The 20,892-nt window shown below is 52.5% G+C and overlaps 1 protein-coding gene across 7 annotated transcripts in view; it reads right to left on the minus strand.

Moving 5' to 3' along the window:
* The window catches only part of Sh3pxd2a (SH3 and PX domains 2A), a 206,329-nt gene that overhangs the window by 37,796 nt on the left and 147,641 nt on the right, over nucleotides 1–20,892 (minus strand). For all 7 annotated transcript variants that reach the window (XM_076923957.1, XM_034520854.2, XM_076923949.1 and 4 more), the window contains one exon: nucleotides 15,159–15,290. In XM_076923957.1, the coding sequence (XP_076780072.1) occupies nucleotides 15,159–15,290 (132 nt within the window). The remainder of the gene's footprint in view (nucleotides 1–15,158; nucleotides 15,291–20,892) is intronic.

Raw genomic sequence — 20,892 nt, forward strand, 5'->3', positions numbered from 1 at the left:
GAATGAAAAACCACTATCCCAAGTAGAAGATAACCGGAAAAACACATACAGCAATGCCTTGAGGTTCAGCAAGACACTGAGGCAAGTTCAGCAAGATCCTTAATTAGGTCAGATTTTCCCCTTAAACAAAGGGTATCAGCCAATGTACTAAGAGAGACTCTAGGAACCCCAGTGAAACCTTTCTCCTTGGCCGGATGTGGAGTGAGGGAAAATCAGGGCAATACAGAGCTACTCTGCAGGTGTCCAGCAGCCCACATGAACCTTAGGTAGCCTACAAACTACGTCCTCCTGAAGAATGGGGACAGACCCCTGCCCTCCTTACCTTACTGCTGCTAAGGTAATAGATGGGAAACTTGCTTTGAAAGGTCTCTAGGTTGCTTGAAGTTGGGGAAATCTGGGAATCCACCAGACCTCTTTGCCTGCAGAGGTCATGTACTGCCAGGGACTAGAAGGTCACCTACCAGGAAGTAAGAACTGATTGGCTATTTTCTTTCTCTATAGCCGCATGGGATTCAAGTATTATCCCAATTTTATAGATAGAAAGCCTGGAGCAGACAGTTGGCTGCACGCTGGTCAAGAGCTTGCTAGTCACAGGCTGCCGATTTAGTAGCGTGGGAGCTGAGCACTAGGATTTTATGGTCCCTTCGGGGAAAGAATTTCTGTCTTGTTCTTTTTGGCCCTGTGGGACTCAGAGTTCTCTCTTGTGTTGGCTTCTCTGTTTCATCACTGTGTTCAGGCCCTGTCCCTCAAGCCACCCCTCTGTGAAGTTGTCTCCCTCTCCACTGACACTATGGTTACCTCCCCTCAGCTGCCGGCGCCCTGCCCTGAGGTTTGAGTTGACCGTGGCCCCAGCTAGAGTAAGAGATCTCTGGGGACAGCATCTTGTTGCTGAGCCTGGCATCTTGTGGAGCCCCTAGTCTGGCTTGGGTGTTTTGACCAGAGGAGGGGCTTAATACGTGGTTGTTGAGAACACAGGCTTCTCCCTTCTCTGCTCTACGTAGTTACTCCAATGCTTTCTGCATAGGCTCAACATCTCCCATGCTCAGCTCCTGGGGTCCATGTGAGCTGATGCTGGGCTGGTTCTCCTCAGCCCCCATCTCTCTAGCCCAGGGCCTTCTGTCTGCTAGAACGGAGGGCTGCTATTCCTTGGGCAATCCTCCTCCTCCAGTTCCCCAATGCTGGGAAGTCACAGACAGCGCCTCCTCTCACTCAGGGACATCTGACCTGGGGAACTGAAACACAGACTATTGTTGTTGGCTGTCTAAATGGCTCTAGCCATGCAGGAGGCAAGATACTCCCATCCATGAGAACTGGAACCCCTGCAACCTGGGGGTGAACCCAGCTGGAGCATCTCTACTCGGGCCTCTCCCCTCACAGGAATGAAAAATAGAACTTCAGGGAGGACAGAAGGCCACTCACCGGGGACAGGCCTCCTCCCAGGTTAAGGCTCCTAGAGGAATGGGAGGAGGTGCTCATCTGGGTAAGCCATGCAGTCTGGCCACAGGCGCCCCTGGGATCATATGCACAGGTTTGCATACCAGGACCCACAAAGAAGCCCTCCCTAATGGGTACAACTTGGAGCTCTCAAGTGGGCTACTCCCTTGCCATGGTGCCCTACCCAGGTCATACAAAAGCACAGGGCTGGTTACCTGGGTGCTGCACACATGTGAAGTCCTGGAATATGGTGCTCTGTGGCCATGGATGTCTGATCTGTACAGCCGAGGTCACATTACTGTACTGCAGGACCGTGGGGTGATAACCACAGGAAAGGGCATTCTGTCCCGTGCCTGGCATAAACGCACTCCTGGACCACTCACCTGCCATCTGCAAAGGCTTCTCATACTCAGTCTCCGGAAAACAGCAAGTCACTAAACTGCCTTGTCCTGGGATGACTATCTTGGAGCCTTGAAGGGGTTTGTAGTAAGTAAAAGATTCTCTGAACTTCCTGTTCCACCTCACTGGCATGTCGCCAAGCACCAACTTACTTCCTTGGTTCCTGAGAATGTGTCTAATGTAGATGCTACCCCAGTGCCAGAAAAAGATCACCTCCAACCAGATATTCCCCTAATCCATGCTCAGTTTACTACATACTCTCCACAGTGATTGGCCACACAGTGGTGATAGACACATAGGATTACCAATGAGAGAGGCGGCTCTCCCAATACTGCCAACACTAGAAAGGAGAGATGGAAGGAATAATAAATAACTCTGTTCCCTCTTTAATTCTTCAGGAAGGTCTTTGTAACACATCTCTGTGCCTGACACACACAGCAGGAGATAAAGGTCTGTGTGCAAGGGAATGAACAGAAGCTTCAAATGTCTCTCCTGACTCCACGCCGGCTTGTTTGCTTGGTTTTGGATTTCTCCATTCTGAATGAGGCTAATCAATAACCTGTCTTCCGGCAGAGGTGAGAGAGGATGCTGGAGAGGCAACTGACTTAGACTGCTCTCCACATGCTCAGCTGCCAAGTTGTCCAGCCAATTCTGAGCTCTAGGAGGGAGAACTCCATTCCAGAAATCCTCTTTAGTGAGAAGGCCTAGCTAGAGTCTAACAGCAGAACGTGGGGTGGGGGTGGCAGAGATGGGATATAAACATCTTCTTCCTCTAAACATATTTTGGTAATCACAGGCCCAAGACACTCCCATCTAAGTTCCTAACCCTTAGCTTCGGCATGCTACAACGTTCTTTCACAGAGAAGAAGCAGTATTGGTAATAACACGCAGCGTCTCTATCCCCTTCCTCCTGCCTTGGCCCCTAGATCAGAACCTGCCCCACCTGGGAACCACATCTACAAGGGAAGGTGGTGGGCTGTCTTCATGGGGTTTGAGAGATGAGGCTACTCAGGGAAGACTGAACAGAGGTCTGAAACTGTTCCCTGTGGCTGTGTCACTGTCAAGAGCTTTGACCCCACTGTAAGTAGAGGCCGTCTGGATCCAAGGAGGTAAGTATTTGCCTATTCACTGAGGCCTAGGACAGTGCTGGGCCCTAGAAGCAGGAGAGAGTAAATACTTATCAGGGAGCCAGTGAGACAGGATCCCTGGATTCTAAGTTTCCTTGTGCAAAGCCCAGATGATGAGCTAAACTCCCTTGCTCTTTTCCAACGATGGCTGGTTACAATCCCACTTTGGCAACAAGGTCCACACAACCCCCAAGATCTGCTTAGCGCCTGGGCACCATGCCCCCATACAAAGCCATGGCTCTGCCATACTAATGCCCAGGAGTGGGACAGTGTCTGAAGCTTGCCTGGGAACACCAGTTGAGGCAGGAGAAAAGGATGAAAGTAGCTCCCACCCCTGGGGCTAGGCTAGACCCCAACATCCCAGTGTGACTGCCATCTGACTCCCTCATCGAATACTGTGAAAGTATATGGCACACATGCAGAAACTGCCTGGATCCTTGGATGGTGACTGTGTCAGTGGAGAGGAAGTCCCAGGAAGACAGGAAGACTCTGGCAAAGTGGGATTCTCCAGTTCACCTCAAAGAAGAATGGGGAAGGCAAATTGCTCAGGGAAATTCCCAGGCCCAACACCAATGTTGCTCAGCAGAGCTCTCCAAGCTGGGCCTGTAAGAAGGCTCCTGGCTTGAATCCTGGCCTCTTTAAGGCTCAAAGCTATGGCGTTCACAGATCTTGTTTAAACTGGAGAGGGTGGGGGAGGGGCTGAGGGAAACTACATTCTTCCCCACCAAAGCCAAGAGTCTAAAGTAATACTTCTGGTTGTAAGTGATCGCAGTCTGTTTGTGATTATGGCCCCGGCTTTCTGGCAGGGCAGCCCTGGAACCCCACAGTCTTGCTGACGGGAGGGACACTCTCCCTCACTTGGGTAATCTTGTCCTCATCTGACATGACCAAAGACATTCATTCATCAGCCCCTCTGCTTCCAACAGTTCTCCATGGCAACTCCTCAAAAACATCATTTAAAGAAGGGGGAAAAGCCACCCCAAAACCCTATCATGAAATTCTTTCTGTTCCAGGCACGTCCTAGAGAATCCAAGAAGCACCAGCTGCCCCAGTGGCTGATGTCATCTGCGGGGGGGGGGGGGGGGGGGGGGGCAGGGGGGCGGGCACAGGACCACCCTCTCCCTCTTCCTTTCACCAGAGGGAACAATGCAGGCACACATGGAAGCCCCTTAGTTGCCACTGTAAGAAGTGGCTCAGGGAAGCTCAGCTGTTCCCTCTCCGGAAATTTAATCTGCAAAGCATTTGGCCTCGAAGTCAATTCCAGAGGTGTCCAGGAGTCCAAGATCCCTGTGATCATTGTTACAAACCCAGGGATGCTTGCAGCCGTTGACCCATTTGGCAGCTGGGGAGAGCTGGCTGGGGGGTGGTCAACATGGCCACTTTCCCCTCCCCCGTGCCTCCTGTGTGGAGAGAGACTGTGTTTACACAGGCCCGGGGGTGAGGGGTAGCATAACTCTAAGATCTCCACACCTCGGGAAAGAGAGGCTACTTCTGGCTCAGTTGATAAAAGTGTAATGGTTAGGAATTGGCAAGCTCCAGATCAAAGAAGCAACTGTCACCCCTTTACCTTCAGGCAAGGCAGCTGGTATTCTAAGGGACAAAGTGGCCTGAGGTCACCCATTAACTGGTAGCTGAACTAGAGCCCAGATTGACCAAGAACACCTTATGCAAAGCCCAGCTTCCTTCCAGAATGGCTCTACAACTCTGCCCATTAACATGACACCCTGAGTGCTGTGCCAAGTGGCAATCCCTTGACCCAGTGCCTCGGGCAAGAAGTGGGTGTCTGGAGCTGGCAGCAAGCACCGCCAGGCTAGAGAGAGGTTACTCGGTCAAGCGGGCCATGGTAGGACCTTGTGGTTGATTCTGTAGGTGCTGGCTGGTACAGGGACCTGGGACATAAGGCTGAGTGTTCTTGCCACACTTGACTTGCTATCTGTCTCCACCCAACAAACCGGCTCAAACCAGCCAACAACTCAACTATGTGAGCACAACGAGCCACGGGCAGACTGGGGCCCTGTGAGAACAGGAAACAAATGAGAAAGCCCGAGTGTCCAGGGGTGCCAGACCTAGGTACCTAGCCAATCGAAAGAGACCTTCTTGAAAGTAGTCTGCAGGGGCCGAGTCTGGGGTCTGACAGGAACTCAGCCAGCCAGGGGCAGTACTGTGTCCTCTGGAGCATACCAGCTTGTCCCCAGCTTCACTCTAGAGCCTAGGCTAGACAAGCAAGTCTGCATTTTCTGACTGTGTGTACAGACGTGTTAGAGGAATGAATACACAGGGCTGGGGAAGTGAGTCTAAAATCTAGCCTCGGCTACAGCCTAAAGGGCCCAGTTGGGAGCAGGGGTTTGGTAGGCAGAGTGGCCCGAAAGCCCTGCTCCTGTCCACTGATACCTGTTATGTTACTTCTAAAACTTTAGAGGCTGGATCTCCAGTATCAAAGTCCCAGAGCCAAGAGGCAGGTCTGTCTACCTCCTTCCTCTGCAAGGCAGGGCATAACTGCTATTTGATATCACACAGTAGGTCCTTTTAGCCTAGTTACTGCCGCTGAACTCAGCTACCCAAGGGCAACTCCTTCCTTCAGCCAGATCTTATCGGCCCCTTCCACCTATTCATCCTGCGGGCAACGCCCAACTCCTCCACCCTGCCAAGTTGCCTGCCACTCCTTTGTTTAAGAAGTGCCTTTTTCAGAAGCCTTCTCTCCACCCAGCCCAGCCCTGAGCCTCCACTAAACCCATAGCGCCCGGTCCATGTGCCATTTTGAACCCTAGCCTCCTGTGGTCAACCTCGCCTTGCTTTTAGCTTTATATTATAAACGGTAATCAGCTCACAGTATCTGTGTTACACGTTGAGTCTCAGGGATGTCACTGTCAGCAAGGGCAAGACAATGGCGGAGTCCTGTCCATTGCTCTACCCCAGTCCTATGCATGCCCATGGGTCACACGGTAGGTTCTCGATGCCTGCTGGCTATGGAAATAGAATTTCCCTGAGTACTGAAGGCTGGTGTAGAGGGAAGAGAGGATGCAAAGATGGAGGGTCTGTCTATTCCATATGGTATGGGGCTGGAGGAGAGGGGCTGGGATGGTTCTGTTCGGTTACAAGCCCAGAAAGGCAACATAGACTGGAGGTACCTGGACTAGTGCCCAGGAGGCAGAGCTCAGGCTATATCCAAGCCCCTCCAGACCTAACACTCACATGGTCCAGCCCCTCCTGAAGGACCTGGGGAGCCAAGATGGGGAATGCAGGATACCTTCTCCAGCCTCTTTCAGTGTTTCTCTGACCCGTGGCCCTTGGCCTCTTCCTGCCCTAGAGGAACAGACTTCAGCTTCCTAGCAAAGCTTTCTGGGGTTTGCCCTTCCAAAGAAGCAAAAATCCAGGCTGCAAGCACTCAGACTCCCAACCCAGACAGACTATGCTGCATAGAGCTCACGCCTGCCTTCCTGGATGTGCAACCTTGGGGCAAGTTACCTCACATCTCTGGGTCCTAGTTTCCTCCCTGGAGAGAGAGAACACCAAACTCCACCTTGTCTCTTACCAAGAGGTTTTAAAAATGGCATGCTTTTCTATCCTGTGAAACTTAAAATATTATGATTCAGAAAAAGATGACCTTGGAAAACGCTCAAAATCCCCAGCTAGCTGGCAGGAGCAGCCATTTCCCCAGGTGGCCTTGACCTCCCTGGTAATGCTTCCCAGCAGGCATCGGAGAGAACAGACATTCAGACTTCTAGCCACTTAGGTTTCACGACACGGTGAGCCAAAGGTGGCTACACTGGTGCCGAAGGACCAGACCGTAAGAGAGGGAGACGCAGCTACATGCGTCAGTTTCGGATCTAGGCACAGTTTGCTCACTTTACCATTAGTCCTTGGCAGACTGACTTCGAGTTTGGCTTTCTGTCACCCCCTGTGGCTCTCCTGGGCCGTTTCCCCACAATCCAGTCCAATAGAAGCTTAAGAGAAACAAATGAATTTTAGCAGGAGCCTAAGAGATGCCTAGCGATGCCCAGCTAGGAAGGGAAATCAAGAGCATGAGCCGAGACAATGAAGCTCAAGTGATAGTTTCATATCATGCATTTCTATCAGAAGGGGATGGACTTGGGCTGTAGGAACCAGAAGCTTCCCTCCACTTTGGGGGATTCAATGGGCTCCAAGCTGGAGAACCCCACTGAACACTGACTCCCATAAGGCTTCTCAGGTCATGTGAGCTAACTGGGTCGCCCCAGTTGATCCCCACCTTAAAGCTAGGATTCTCGGTCAGCACTGGACACCTAGAGGATGAGGTTATGGAATCTGAAAAGATGCTGATAGGAATGCCGTGGGCTACCCTCAGCTACCGCAATGATTACTGAAAACCCAAGTGCTGAAGTGTGTGATATCAGCAGCCACGGGGTAAGCTGGGGAGAGAACAGGGAAGGGGCAATTTTTCAGCCCAAATTCCCTGAGGTTCTGACAAATTACACTCCCCACAAAGTACCCTGCACTTAGCTAAAGCCCGTTACATAAGAGCAAGGGACACGTGGGAAGAGCTTCTCCCTAGATGTCAGCTGGGGACTGAGACCTGCCACTTCTACTGGGGACAAAAGTATCCGGACGTGTATGTGTGTGTGTGTGTGTGTGTCTATGTGTCTGTGTGTGTGTCTGTGTTGGGAGGTGGGCGGGCTCTCCAGGATTGCCAACTCACAGGCAAGAGTGGACTGCATCAGAAGAGTGAGGTCACCTCTGTCTACAAAGACAGTGTCAGTGAAGGTGACTGGCTGTTCTTCCTGTCCAACCTGAGCAGGTTGGAAGTGAGACAAGGAAAGTCCAGCGCTGTTGCCCTGCCCTGTCACCTGGCATGGGGCTGGGAGCGCTCGGCACTGACAAACTCTTGGATGCCTTCCTAACACAGCCATGGCTCGTGTAGCTTGAAGGAAGAACTATTTCTAGAGCCTCCTTGTCCCCCAACACCTGCTCCTGCTGCCCTCCTCAGGAGCCAGGAAGGTAGGTGCCAAGCTCCCCTCAGCAGGCAGTCCTCCAGCTATCGGAAGCCTGTGGTGAATTGACACAGGGCTGCCCAATGTCCTACACTGCTTCTGCTTTGAGTGCCTAGTCCCTGCCCACCACCCCACACTCCCCTCCTCATCCAGAAGCCCGCCCTCCCCCACCCCCCAGGCCCAGTCTTGGCCCACAGCACCTCAGCCAAGCACCAGATGACAGAACTTTGATGGCCGGCAGAGCGGTATCCTAGGTGGGCCTCCTCACTGCCGGCCTTATGTAAGGCATCCTGGTTGAAGGCATTTGTTATTGAGTTTGACCTCTGTCACAAGTCCCTTTTTTGTCACAGGCTGGGACAAGGACAACTGTGCAGTTAAGAGCTCCAGAGAAGGTGGCTCTGGCAGGTGCAGTCCTAACGTCAGGGGCAGCGATCCCTCTGCTGCTGTCTCTGCCTCACATGCCTGCGAAGCTGTTAGAACCATTGCACATCGTTTACCCGCTGGTCAGGTAGGGAAACTGGCCCAGGATGGTAAACTGTGCATGGCTGTACCAGTCTGGTATGGTTTTGTTTTGAGACAGGATCTTGTAGAGTCCAGACTGGCATCAAAATTTCTACGTAGCAAGGATGACCTCGATCTTCGGATCCTCCTGTCTCTACCCTCCAAGTGCTGGGGCTGTATGGTTGTCCCGTTACATAGGTAAGACAATTGATGCTTAGAGGATCCCGAGGGACACAAAGAAATCAAAAGTCACAACCAGGTTTATCTGCCTTGAAGCCTGAGATTTTCATTAGGAGACTATCCTGCAATCTCAGTTCTGTCCTACAGTGAATAAGGTTGGGCTGACAGGCCCCGGGCTTGCTTGCTGAGGGATTTATGCTCTCTGGCCCTTTCTCCTCCAGCCAGCGTCATGAAGTGAACATACTGCATACCAGAGATGGCCTTGGGGCCAGGATGGACTTAGGAACTGCTGATTGGGCAAATACAGCAGGGACACACATGTATTTAGGAAGAGAAGAGCCACCAGAGAGCAAGGCTTTCTGAGGCTCCCACAGGACCTTGTGAGGGCCAGACAATCCCTCCAAATGCACACTGACTCAGGGAGCCTCACTCTTACCAGGCTGTTTTGGAGCTAGGGATGTTGGTTCATTAATCCGAGATGCATCTGGAAATGGACTACCCTTTCTAGAAACAGCCTAGCATGTCTTTACTGGGGTGTCCATTTCTTAGGCAGCACAGCCTGAAAATCTGGGTCAGTATTCAGGTTGTTCCTTAGTCAAGCAAAGTTTAAGCACAAGACTTAGAAGCTAAACAGAGTCGACTTAAGACAGCGGAAAGCCTAGAAAGCTTTGCCAAGTGGGTGAGATCGATCAGGGGGTGGAGCTACTTGCCACCAAGTATAACCACATGAGTTTCAGCTCCAGGACTGACCCAGGAGAAGGAGAGAGCCACCTCCTATGTGTTACCCTTCAAACTCCACATGCGTGCTGTGGTGTGAGCGCCCCCCGGCAGCCCCCTACTCTTACATCTTACAAGCCTGCATTCTCGTATCAATTAGATATGAACCCTCTAGGTATATAAGCCATTACCACAGTGTCTGGGACAAAAAAAAACAAACATTCAAATAACATGAAATCAACAGATGAACGTATTAACGAGCACCTTGATAAAAAGTCCCTGTGGCACAGATGACTGCCCCTTTTACTTTGGAAAAGAAAAGAAAACTGAAGGGCTGGAAAGACGGTTCAAGAGCTAATAGCACTTACTGTTCTTACAGAGGACCTGAGTTCAGTGTGCAGAACGCGTATGTCCATCACTGACTCCAGGTCTAGAGAATCGGATGCCCTCTTCTGGCCTCTGCAGGCACCAGGTATGTATGTGGTGGACATACATGAAGGCAAACACTGATATACGTAAAATAAATAAGTCTACAAAAGCATTTTTTTAAAGATGCAAATCGATTCTTGTTTCTAATGCCAGAGTAACACTGGATTTCCTCCCTCCTTCCCCCCCCCCCCCGCCCCAGTGCTGGGGGTGAAACCCAGGCTTGAGCATGGTAAGCGACCCCTCCACCACAAAGGAGCCTCCTCAGACCACAGCGTTCCATCCGAAACCCCGTATCTGGATTCCGGGTTCTTGCATACATACTCTCTGCTTACGTACACAGCCTCTAGAATAAATGGTTGCAGACACCCATGTTTTGGGGTAACCCTTACCCAAATGGCTCTCTCACACATGCCTTCTAGCTGACAGGAATAAATGCAAAACATTTGTCCCACAAGCTGGGTGAACTGAATTTGATCCTTGATTCCCAGAATCTCCAGGAGGAAGGAGCAAAGCAACTCTGGAAACTGGTCCTCTGACCTCCACAATAATTCCTGTCCCCCACCTTTTCCCCTTCCCTTCCCTCCCCCCACCCCCAGTTAACAACAAACATGCCCCCCACAGTCGCTGCTGAAGAGGTTAGCTAAGTAGTCATAACCACATCCCTGTGCCAACTCTTCTGGATTCTACTGATGGAATTAGGGCCATATATCTCATCTAAGAGCTGTTAATCCATTGGCTGACAAGAAGTCAGTCAGATTCGTGTGTGTGTGTGTGTGTGTGTGTATTCATATACATAACTCATTTTCTCACTGGAAAGTTAGTAGGTTGACAAGAATATATTCCTCTGTGTGTGTGTGTGTGTGTGTGTGTCTGTGTGTGTCTGTGTGTGTGTAAGACAGGATATCTCCCTATGTTTCTCAAATGAGCCTCCAACTTGTAGACTCAAATGATTCTCCTGCCTCAGCCTGCCCATGAACCAGAGCCACAAGTGTGCAAGCTTCCAGCTCAAACTTTAAAATATGAACTCAGAACCAGAGGCTATAACGAATGGTTCATAGCTATCTCAATGCAAAACTCACGGAGGCTGGGGCGCATGAATCACCCGGTGTAAACAAGCTGCCATCTTGGGTGAACGAGAGAAGGATTAGCTGGTGTGCAGTGAGAAGTCCACAGCTGTGCTGTGAGTCAATGTGGAACCAAAGAGGGAGGGAGTGGAATGCACACGCTCACACTGACACATGTGCACATATACGGTGGATGTACATACAGGTGTGCGTGCACACACTCACATGCATGCATGCACACACACACATACATGTGTTCTCTCTCTCTCTCTCTCTCTCTCTCTCTCTCTCTCTCTCTCTCTCTCTCTCTCTAACAAGAGGCGGGAGGCAGAGAGGAAGCCAAGAAGGGCAAGAGCATGGCCTGTGCTGACCTTTCCTCCCAGTCCCAGTCTCAGCCTCCCCAGGCTGGGACTCACATCTCACTCTTGGCTCTGTGAGAGTCTCCCATAGTCTTTCAATAGTCTCTTGAGCAAGTGAGAGGAATTTCCAGCCTTTAATCACAGATCAAATGTACTGAGGAACTGCTTGGGAGGATAAAGATTCCCAAGGCATAGTTTTCTCACTGGGAATCCGAGTGGATTGACAAGAGCTCAAAATCCCTTGTTTCCAAGGAAGGGTGAGAACCTTCCATGTATCACGCCAATGCCAGGGAGTAAGCGAAGACTCAGATGAAAGCTGAAGCAGGAGAAATTCTGTTGACTCATCTCCACACTCCCTGCCCTGGCTGCAGTCTTGGAAGGAAACAATCCTGGAAAGCTGGAGGCAGCTCTGCTCAACATGGAAACTAAGCAACCAGGACCCTGACATCACCAGTATGCAGACGTCAGACCTGCTACACCCGCCAGAAGGTGCAGCTGATACAGTCTCCAAGATACAAGAATGTCCTACAAGGAGACATGTCAGGTAACAAAGGCTGAAGGGTCAAGGGGTTTCCACAGAGGAACAGTGGCTGTTGCAGACCCTGGCACGACCCGCTGGATGGTAAAGCTACCAAAGCCGCTCTCTGTGATCCCACTGGGCAGAGGAGAATAGTCTTCCTACATGGGCTCTTTCTGTTTGATCGAAAAAGGTGCTTGTGACTTCTGCCCATATATGTGATCCTCAGGGACGGTTACCCTCAGCATGGGAACACATCACCTTCTTGAGATCTTCTCAACTGATGCCTGCCTCCAAGTTTAAAGGATTGATTTAATCACTACTACCCCACTACCTGTGAACAGCATGCCAGCAGGATCCGAGCACATCTTTGTGCCAAGGGTGTTCCAGGGAGACCTGTGAATGAGCATCTGGACCAGTCCATGTCTCTAATAGACGTATTGTCGACACAAGATACCCACTCAGCATTCAAGGACAGCGAATTTTCAGCCCCCCTCCACCCCCCACCCCCGCGTGCCCAGGGTCTTTTTAGAGGGAGAGACATCAGCTTTTGGATTCTAAGAATCACGTAAATTCTTTGCCTGTCACTTTAGATACAGAATGGATAAAGTGCCTCCTACCACAGGGGATTATTCCATGACACTAATAGAACTGTCCTGTTCAACCTTGGAATCACCTTCCAGACAGACTGCTTTAGATGGATGACAGCCACACAGGGCTGGCATGTCCACATCCCACGTTACCTTGTGGCTGTAGTTCAGGTCACAGGGGACCTCTGACAAACAAGCAGAGCCAGTGGTTGTTGTGTATATCTCTATGGCCCCTCCATTTGAGCAACTCCCAGCTAAGTGAAAGAGCACACAGGCAGAGCCTGCACCCAGTGTGAGGACTGGGGGATGGTAGTCACCGGCTGCTGCCCAACAATACCAGTGGAAATGTTGTAACACGCTCACCATGTCCCAGGTCAAAGGCATCACAACTGGGTCTTTGTTCCAGAGCTCAGAAGCCTCACCCACCACTCCTTCCAAAACCAGCTCACAGGATGCACACGCCTCACCTACAACTCCCACAATCCAGCCTCCGGCTTCCCTGCCAGAGAATCACTTCCCAGGATCTGAAGCCTGGTCATCTAACTTTCTCTCCTCTACCCTGTCTCTCTTGTTAACCTGGATGTACATCCAAGCCATCCTGGTTTCAATGGACAGATGACAGACGACAGACAGATCATTGTTCAAACACACATAGCTATCTCCACAAGCCACCAGAACAGTGGAAAAGCCACAGATAACATGGCTCTCTCCACCTGACACCTAGGGCCATGCAGAGTCCCCCAGTAGTTCAGACACCGGTAAGGCTCAGGGGACAGCTTGTTCTGGTCTCTACTTCCAAGCAGTCACGAGATTATTCTCCTGTTACAGAAGGAATAGGTAAGGCCCAGAGAAATGGAAGGGTTCTGAAGTTACCCACCTGTTGGTAGTAGCACAGCAGCTTTCTGACACAGTCTCTGTGCCACACTGGGCTGCTCAGATGACAGGGGCAAGCAGGGAGGCAGATATCTCCACGCTATTTCTAACACAGACTCACACCACCTTCCCCACGTCTGTCCTTCACCCCAGGCAAGAGTCCATGGGTTATAGATACAAAACAGGAAGGGAAAGGCAAGTGAACCCCTGGGGACTTTTGTTGTTGTTTGAGACAGGGCCTCACTATTCAGCCTCAGATGGCCTCAAACTCACTATATAGACCTGGCTAGTCTCAGAGCCACAGACACTGCCTCTGTCTCCTGAACGCTAGGATTAAATGGCTGACTGACCCCAAAGACTCGGAGGCACACTGCCTCCTGCTACTCAGTGTCACAAAGCAGTGGTGTCGTGACAGGGCACATGTGGCAGCAGGAGCATCCCCAAGGAACTGACCTTGCATTCAAGAGTAAGCTCTGGCTTTTCCTAGGAGCAGCCTCCCAAGTGAACAAACCTTCCCTCCCCTGTTGCCTTTCCTTCCGTTGTGAGGATCCCTCAGGAGGCCTCAGAGACTGGGACACAGCCAACCCCCCAAGGCAATGTCAGCTTCCTTAGAGATCTGGGAGATGGGGCTGATAGTACCACCCCGTAGAGTTACTTTATAGGAAGGGAACCGGTGTGGTGTTCACCTGGAGTCAAGATCTGACTCCAGGTCATGTTCTGTCACATGTGCACTGTCACTGCCAACCACCCAGGCACCAGGACAAAGGCCTGACTTCTCAGGGAGAGACATGGGCTATGACAACACCAGCCTCAGGAGGGGGAGTCCAGCCCTCTGCTCCCCAAGAATGTCCAGTGAGATTTCTTTAGGGTCTCTGCAGCTGCCCAGAGGCATTATCATTCAGAGGTCCCAGGTACTGTTTCTGACTTCAGGAGACTTGTTTCCGCTCCAGCTCTCTGTGCCTCAGTCATTCAATCTACAGAACGGACACAGTGCCCCTTTGGATTGTGTTCCTTTCAAAATATTAGAAGGGAACAAAGACAGGCCTCCCTCTTAAAGGGCCCACAAATGCCATCCCCAGGAACACCTATATACAGGGCCTGCCCCCCCAGCAAACCGAAACTGAAACCAAAATCCGATCCTGAACCTGTTCAAGTGCCACCCGGCTAGAGAGACTGTGGTATCTCTGGCTCTCCGAGAGCCACGTGAGCCTGCAGCATGGACTAGCAGATTTTTCTCCATCTGCTGAGTGTGCCTTTTCTTGCCAAGGGCATCAAGGGATTCTGGTCCACTATGCAAAAACCCTGGAGCCAGCAGATCCTGGCAAGCCAAGGACATAGTCTCTGTCAGCTCCTAATGACAAAGTGGCCTGCTGCAGGACCCCTCCAGGACCTGGCTTCATCCACTGCCTGGGCCCTCTTCCCAAGTCCTGGTGGCTTCCAGCTCAGCGGGAGGGAGTCAAGCTCACTACCCACTCACTGCCCAAACACTAGCCAACCTCCCACAGGGCCTGGCCCTTCCTCAGACATCTTGCTAGGGGTCTGGGGACTCTGGAACCCATTGTGATGTCATGCCCGCCTTCTCCACCAGCTGGCTGGGTCCTCCCACTCCTGCCTGGATCCTAGCTGGCAGACAGACATCTCAACAACTGGGAATGCTGTCATTGGGCACCCCTGAGCTAAAGCTGCCATCTCCTCTGAGCCTCAGATGGCACGGGTAGGTCCCTGAATAAGGAACGGATGCTTCCATGCCACCTTGGTCTTGCATTAGCACAAGCCGGCTAATTAGCCCCAAGCCAGGGAGACATTCTTCCACCACCAGGCAAACTGCTGGCCTGCAGCCCAAACCAACAGGGGAACTTCAGACTCCTCAGCCCTCTCCCTGCCAGATGGAAATAACGTATAGCTGCAGAGGTGGGGGGAGGAGGAGAGGAACAAAAACCCAACTGAGCCCAGGAGCCAGGCTGGACCCAGGAGTAGACAGCCGAAGGCCAGGGCACTCACCGCTTTCGTTCTTCTCGATGACATCTACCACCTCCCCGGCCTGGAGGCTGAGCTCCGAGTTCTCTTGTTTCTTATAGTTGGACACCACCACGTACTGTTCCAGGATCATGGGCTCGGCGTTGGTGTCGGCACCTGGCGAGGGCAGAAAGCACGCGGTGAGCCAGCGGCCGGCTGTGGCCCCGCGTCCAGGGCGCCCTCTGTCCATTGCCCTCGAGGGAGGCTGCTCGGTCGCCAGCTCTGCACCGCGGAGCGGCCCGTAGCCAGGGCTCGCAGCTTGCTGGGCCCCAAGGACAGGCCATATAGCAAGGCCCCACACCGGCCCGCTGCACCGCGGGGACCGGGGGACATGGGGAGCCAGGGGACGGGGGAGGAGAAGGGGGTGGAGAGAGGCAGAGACAGGCAGAGACGGAAGCCAAGGAAATTGAGGGAAAAGCCTGCTGCTGCGTGTGAAGAGTTAGTCACAGGCCGGCATGGGGGAGTCTGCAGAGAGGCCTGGGGCCTCCCATCTCTCCAGACTCTTGGGCTGGCTGCAGTGTGAGAGGAGGGCCACAGGAGCACAGTGGGCGGCCCATGAAGGCTGAGGCCAGAGCACAGGGGAGAGAAAGGAGAGAGAGTAGTAGGAGGTCCAGGAGGCTGCCTGCCTCTAACCCAAGCCTGTAAACCCAGAGAGAAAAGGCAGCAGGACTCCCCTCAGGAGGGAGAGGGAGAGAACTTCTCCACGGCCTAGGTCCAGCAAAGAGTCAAGAGGCTCTGAGGCCGCCAATCACTAGGGCTTTACTCGCAACCCTTAAATAGAAACACATGAGACCCGTCGAATGAGGAGCTGGGGGTGGAGGCAGGGGATGGGAGGAGGGCCCAGACTGTTTACTTGAAACCCAAGAAGAAGGTCCCAGCGCCAGTGCTGGCGAGCCTAGCGCCCCTCCCCACGCCAACTTTTCCTCAAGTTCGGCTCCATTCCTGTCCTCCTGGCTCTCCAAGGGCCAGGCAGACAGCAGCCTTAGGCTTTCCAGAGGAGCCTTCCTGGTTCTCTCTGCCATCTCAACCAGCAGAGGCTGCCTGGTTCCCCTTGTCTTTAAGCACTGGGCAGTTTTAAAAGCCTCAAAGGCCAGGGTGTATCAGAAAGGGCCAGTGAGCCCTGCTTCCCAGAGCAAGGCAGTTCTTTGTCCTGTTTGGCCACTGTATCAGTGTGACATTCATTAAACAAGCACCAGGCTGGCAAATGGACAGGCTTGGTGCCCATCTCAGTTTAAAGAGAGTATGGCTGGATGTGCTGTCAAATCTCTTCTCTTCAACTGTTACTGTGGACACTCCCAAAGCCAGTATGCCCTGCTAGCCTTCTATAAATCCACAAGCCAGAAAATGACTAATCACCTCTTTCAGGAAGCCTTCCCAGACACTCCACCCCCAAGGGAATTCCTAGTACATTTCTTACAACCATCTATTTGTCAGTCAGCCTGTGGTTCCCACACTAGTGGCCGAGGCAGGAGAATGGTGAGTTCAAGGTCAGCCCGTGTTGTCAGTCAAGAAAACCTGCCTCAGAACCAAAACAAATGCAAACCTCAACCACCCTTCTGGGAGGCTGGGGCTTAACACCACTAGGGTGGCCTTAGAAATGGCCCAGTGTTTTCAGTCTCTTGTGGGGCCTCACCCTCGGACACACCTCTCCCTCTGCATGACTGAGTCTGACTCACATGCCAGGCAGGTATGGCTTCAGTCCACCTTGAGACAGCCCTTTTCTCTTCCCATTTAACTCATAAACTAATGAGAGGCTCAGAGAGGAGCTCAAGAGGCTCACACAGAGAACACGAAACACTCAGTCTTTTCAAAGGTTCAAGTCCACCTCTTCTCTACTAATCAAGAAATTGATGGTTCCACACACCGTCCTTCTGACACAATGGCCCTCTGCTTAGAAGGTCACCAGAGCTTTTAAATCCCTAAATTCTCATGCCCAGGCTTCCGAGAGCCAGCTTTAATGGGTGGGGCCTTGGCATGAGTCACTTTGCATAGCCCATCCTGTCCCACAGTTCAGACATGTAGCCAAAGTGAGATGCACTGTTTAGGCCTCTGTGTCCTTTATACAGAAGGGTCTGTCAAGGTCTGTGGCCAGAGAATTCTAGGAGAGTCTCCTGCGAGGAGAAAGAAACCCATGGGCCTGGTACTTTTCTCCCACATGATGTGGGTTGGCAGCCCCAGCTGGGCCCTTTGGAGACTCAGAAGCTGAGGTGTGCCCCATGAGTACACACAGGCAAGCCCCAGGCAGCCCCTGCAAAGCCAGAATTGTATTTCAGGCAGAAACACAACAAACACCTGGGCAGGAAAGCAGCCCAGCCTCTGCACTCACAAGTTGGCAGCTTCTGCACCAGCTAGCAACAGATCTTGCACTGGGCTGACAGATGCCACTCCCCTCGACCCCTTCGACTGTGCCCTGGGGGATCTAAGTGCCTGTCACTGCAAGTGTAGCACAAACTAAAAAGCAGCCAGACACTGAGGGGACCTTAAGTGTGAAAATACAAGATCCAAATGGGGGCGTAGGGGCCAGCGGCAGGAGTTCTGCTGCAGGTTGAGAGCTTCCAAGTCCAGACAGCACCAATCCCATGCAAGTCCTCATCCGGGCCTCTTGGGGTCAGTCCACACTCAGCACCCAGCTGCAGCATCGTGCACACTTCTCACTGTAACCTTCCACAGCAGGCTCCACGTGGCCTCGTGTTGAACATGTGTAACCTGAACGTCACGAGAGGATGCAGTCTCCTCAGCTGGGACAGGACCCAGGTCCATGCCACCAACTCCCACGGCACACGTGGCCTACAGGTGCCACTGACGCTTAGTCTCTAGGAAGGACCCTGCCCCACCTGCATCCCCAGACACCTGGTGCACAGGTGGTGCCAGGTGAACATTGGGGCTTGGGATTCTTACAGACCCATGCTGTCACCTCTGCTGACCAGCCTGGACTTCCATTAGTGGTAGGCACTGGGTGTGTAACAGATGTACTTCCCGACAGATGCTGTGTGTGACTGTGTGTCCGTCTGGGTAAAGCAGGAAGGGCCTTAGCTCCCAAACAGGGGGACAATAAATGACTGAACAGGAAGAAAGGAAAGGGGCGAGAAGCTGAGGCAATGAGAACAAGCAGCTCTGGGATCACAGCCAGACGGTGGACAGGGATGCGAGGACAAAGATGAGGTGCTAGCGAGGGGACAGATATCAGCTCATTTTGATCCAAGCCAAGAAAAATTTGAGGCAAGATTTCAAAGCAGAGGAAAATTTACACACCCACAGCCCTCATCCGCAGTCTGCCTGGAAAACTGGCTGGAGCCTCTAACGGAGGGAAGGTAGAGTGAAGAGAACTTTCTCCAGGGTTGCACAGCATGGGCAGGCAAGCTGTCACTCTTCTTGGGAGGCAGCTGCACAAGCTGTGGGGTTCTCTCTCTTCCTCATCTTCTCTCTCCTTTTCACCCCCAGTGCAAACAGGCTCCCAGCTCTCCCCTCTCGCATCTACCTCTTGGGGTGTGGGAACACAGCAAAGCGGGCACTAAGAGCAGGTATCCAGATGAGAAAAGGCTTGGTGGTGGGCGGTGATGTCATCTGCAGCGGCAGCTCTGGATTCCCTCCAAGGCCCTGAAAATTGGGATCTGGAGGCGTCTGCCTGAAGGAGGGGGAGGGAGCCCCTTGTGCTCAGATGAGGTTTTGGCTCTGCTCAGAGGGGTGGGCCCTTCTAGAGAGCACTGCCTCTCCTGTGTTAGAACTGGACTCTGCACAGCCGTGGATCCTCCCGCTTTATTAGAGTCCTCGGCTCTGCCTACCTAAGGGTCTCTACCCCGCCCCAGCCTCAACACCTATATTCCTCCCATTACCATCTGAATAGAAACTTGGGGGTTTTGTTGTCCACTTAGGCTTCTAAACTGGGCCTTTGCCCAGTCATTTCCTGGCTCCCACACCCTCAATGGCTCCGCATGACTTAAAGAATAAGGGGCAAATTCAAGCCCAGTCTTTCTTGTGATTGGTGCTCCCTGGTCCTCGGACACTCCTCTACCATTCCAGGGAGCACTCATTATTCAGCACGTGTACTGAGCACCCACGATGTCCCCCTGTAGGTTCTTTCTCAGCCTTTCCTGTAGGCCCTACCCCCGCCCTACACGTTTTCCCATCTCAATTCTACCTAAGTGTCTCTGCCTCTTAGCAAGCTGCCTAGCAGGCCAGGCATCGTGTCTCTTGTTCTCTCCTGGGCTTTTGGGTGGGAATGGCTCTCCAACCAGACCATGTGCTTGAGACTAGTCACCTCTGATACCGGAGCCATAGGACATGACCCAGACACAACCATTACCCAACAGTCCTGAATACAAACTTAGCATCAGTGTCAGAGGCTCTGGAGTGCAGTCCTGCCTTGCCCTTGCTTGCTCTGTGACCTTGGGGAGGACACCTACCGTTCCTGAGTTTAGCTTCCTCATCTGTAAACAGGAACAGTACCTCATGGGGCTGGTCTGTGAATGAACTGAAGTTACCCAGGCTAAAGCCCTGTGTAAAGTACAAACAGCTGTTTAGAGAACAGAGGCTATGAGAGACTCAGAGGAACTAAAGACCTCACTACCAGAGGCAGTTAGTTCATGGAAAAAGCCACAGCACCAGGAGGGTGGAGAGGGTTAAAGATACTTCTGTGCAATATGCCTCTCCTAGACCCACCTTCAGGCAGGCATGGGCCTACCAGCTGCAGAGAGCCAGCTCAGAGGCTCCCAGACCACTCTGGGTTGGATGCCAGACTAAACAGCCCCAGGACCCCTATCCACTGGGATCTCTGACATCAGCCCATTACCTCTGAGTTTCCTGTTTGAGAGAATTCCCCCAAGATTCCAGAAGGGAAACCAAGGCTGGGAGACTAGCCTTGAACTCAGTTGGCTGTCCCTGCCACTCTAGGGTGGGGATTAGAGGAGCTACCTCTGGTTCCAGAGAGTTGGACTCATCTTGAGTAGCCAGGCCTAATGGGAACTCTGCCACAGGTTCTCCATAACACTCCCAACCCTGGGCATCCCACCAAGACCCAACGGTCCCTCATAGCCGGTTCCTCCCAGGCTGCACTGGGCCTGCTGGCCTCTCAGCTATACGTTTGCTGAATAGAATGTATTGCTGTGGGTCAAGTGTGCTCTGGCTCACTGGCGGGATCAGAGGGGAAAAAGGGACAGGAGCCCAGTGATTGGCTCAGGCCCAGGCCAGCATCATAGGGAACACTGTAAGGACAACCAGGAGGGAAGGGGGTTCTCCCCCAATGCCGTCTCTTCTGGCCTCTCTTCCAGGATGTTCATCAACTGCTTTGCTGCCAACAGCAGCAGTGGGAGGCAGGATTGGGGGTGGAGCTTGAGCTTTGACCCAGCAGCTGGCCCAAGACCCCTTCTTACCCTAACCTTCTACCACATCTCCCCACCCCCTCAGCCTCAACATTTGTTCTTCAAAGGGAAGGCTGTTGAAGACCCCCCTGGAAATGCCATCACTCTTTGACCATCGACTGCAAGCACTATAGTTCTGCTGTTTGTGAGTTTTGCCACAAAGTTAACTAAACTGACTCTCCACCCAGATGGACCAGATACAGACTAAATCCCTGAGCACCCCACCGGGCAGCTAAAGGCCTGGGGCAGGTCCAAGGTCTGGACTACTGGGAAACGGGGCTGTGGTCCAACTCTGCACACTCACAGGAAGGGCCCTCCTGCACTACAGATCTCTTGTTCCCCAGAGAGATCTCTGGAAGGTA

Source organism: Arvicanthis niloticus, chromosome 1 (genome assembly GCF_011762505.2).
Source record: "Arvicanthis niloticus isolate mArvNil1 chromosome 1, mArvNil1.pat.X, whole genome shotgun sequence".
In the NCBI taxonomy this organism is placed as follows: Eukaryota; Metazoa; Chordata; class Mammalia; order Rodentia; family Muridae; genus Arvicanthis; species Arvicanthis niloticus.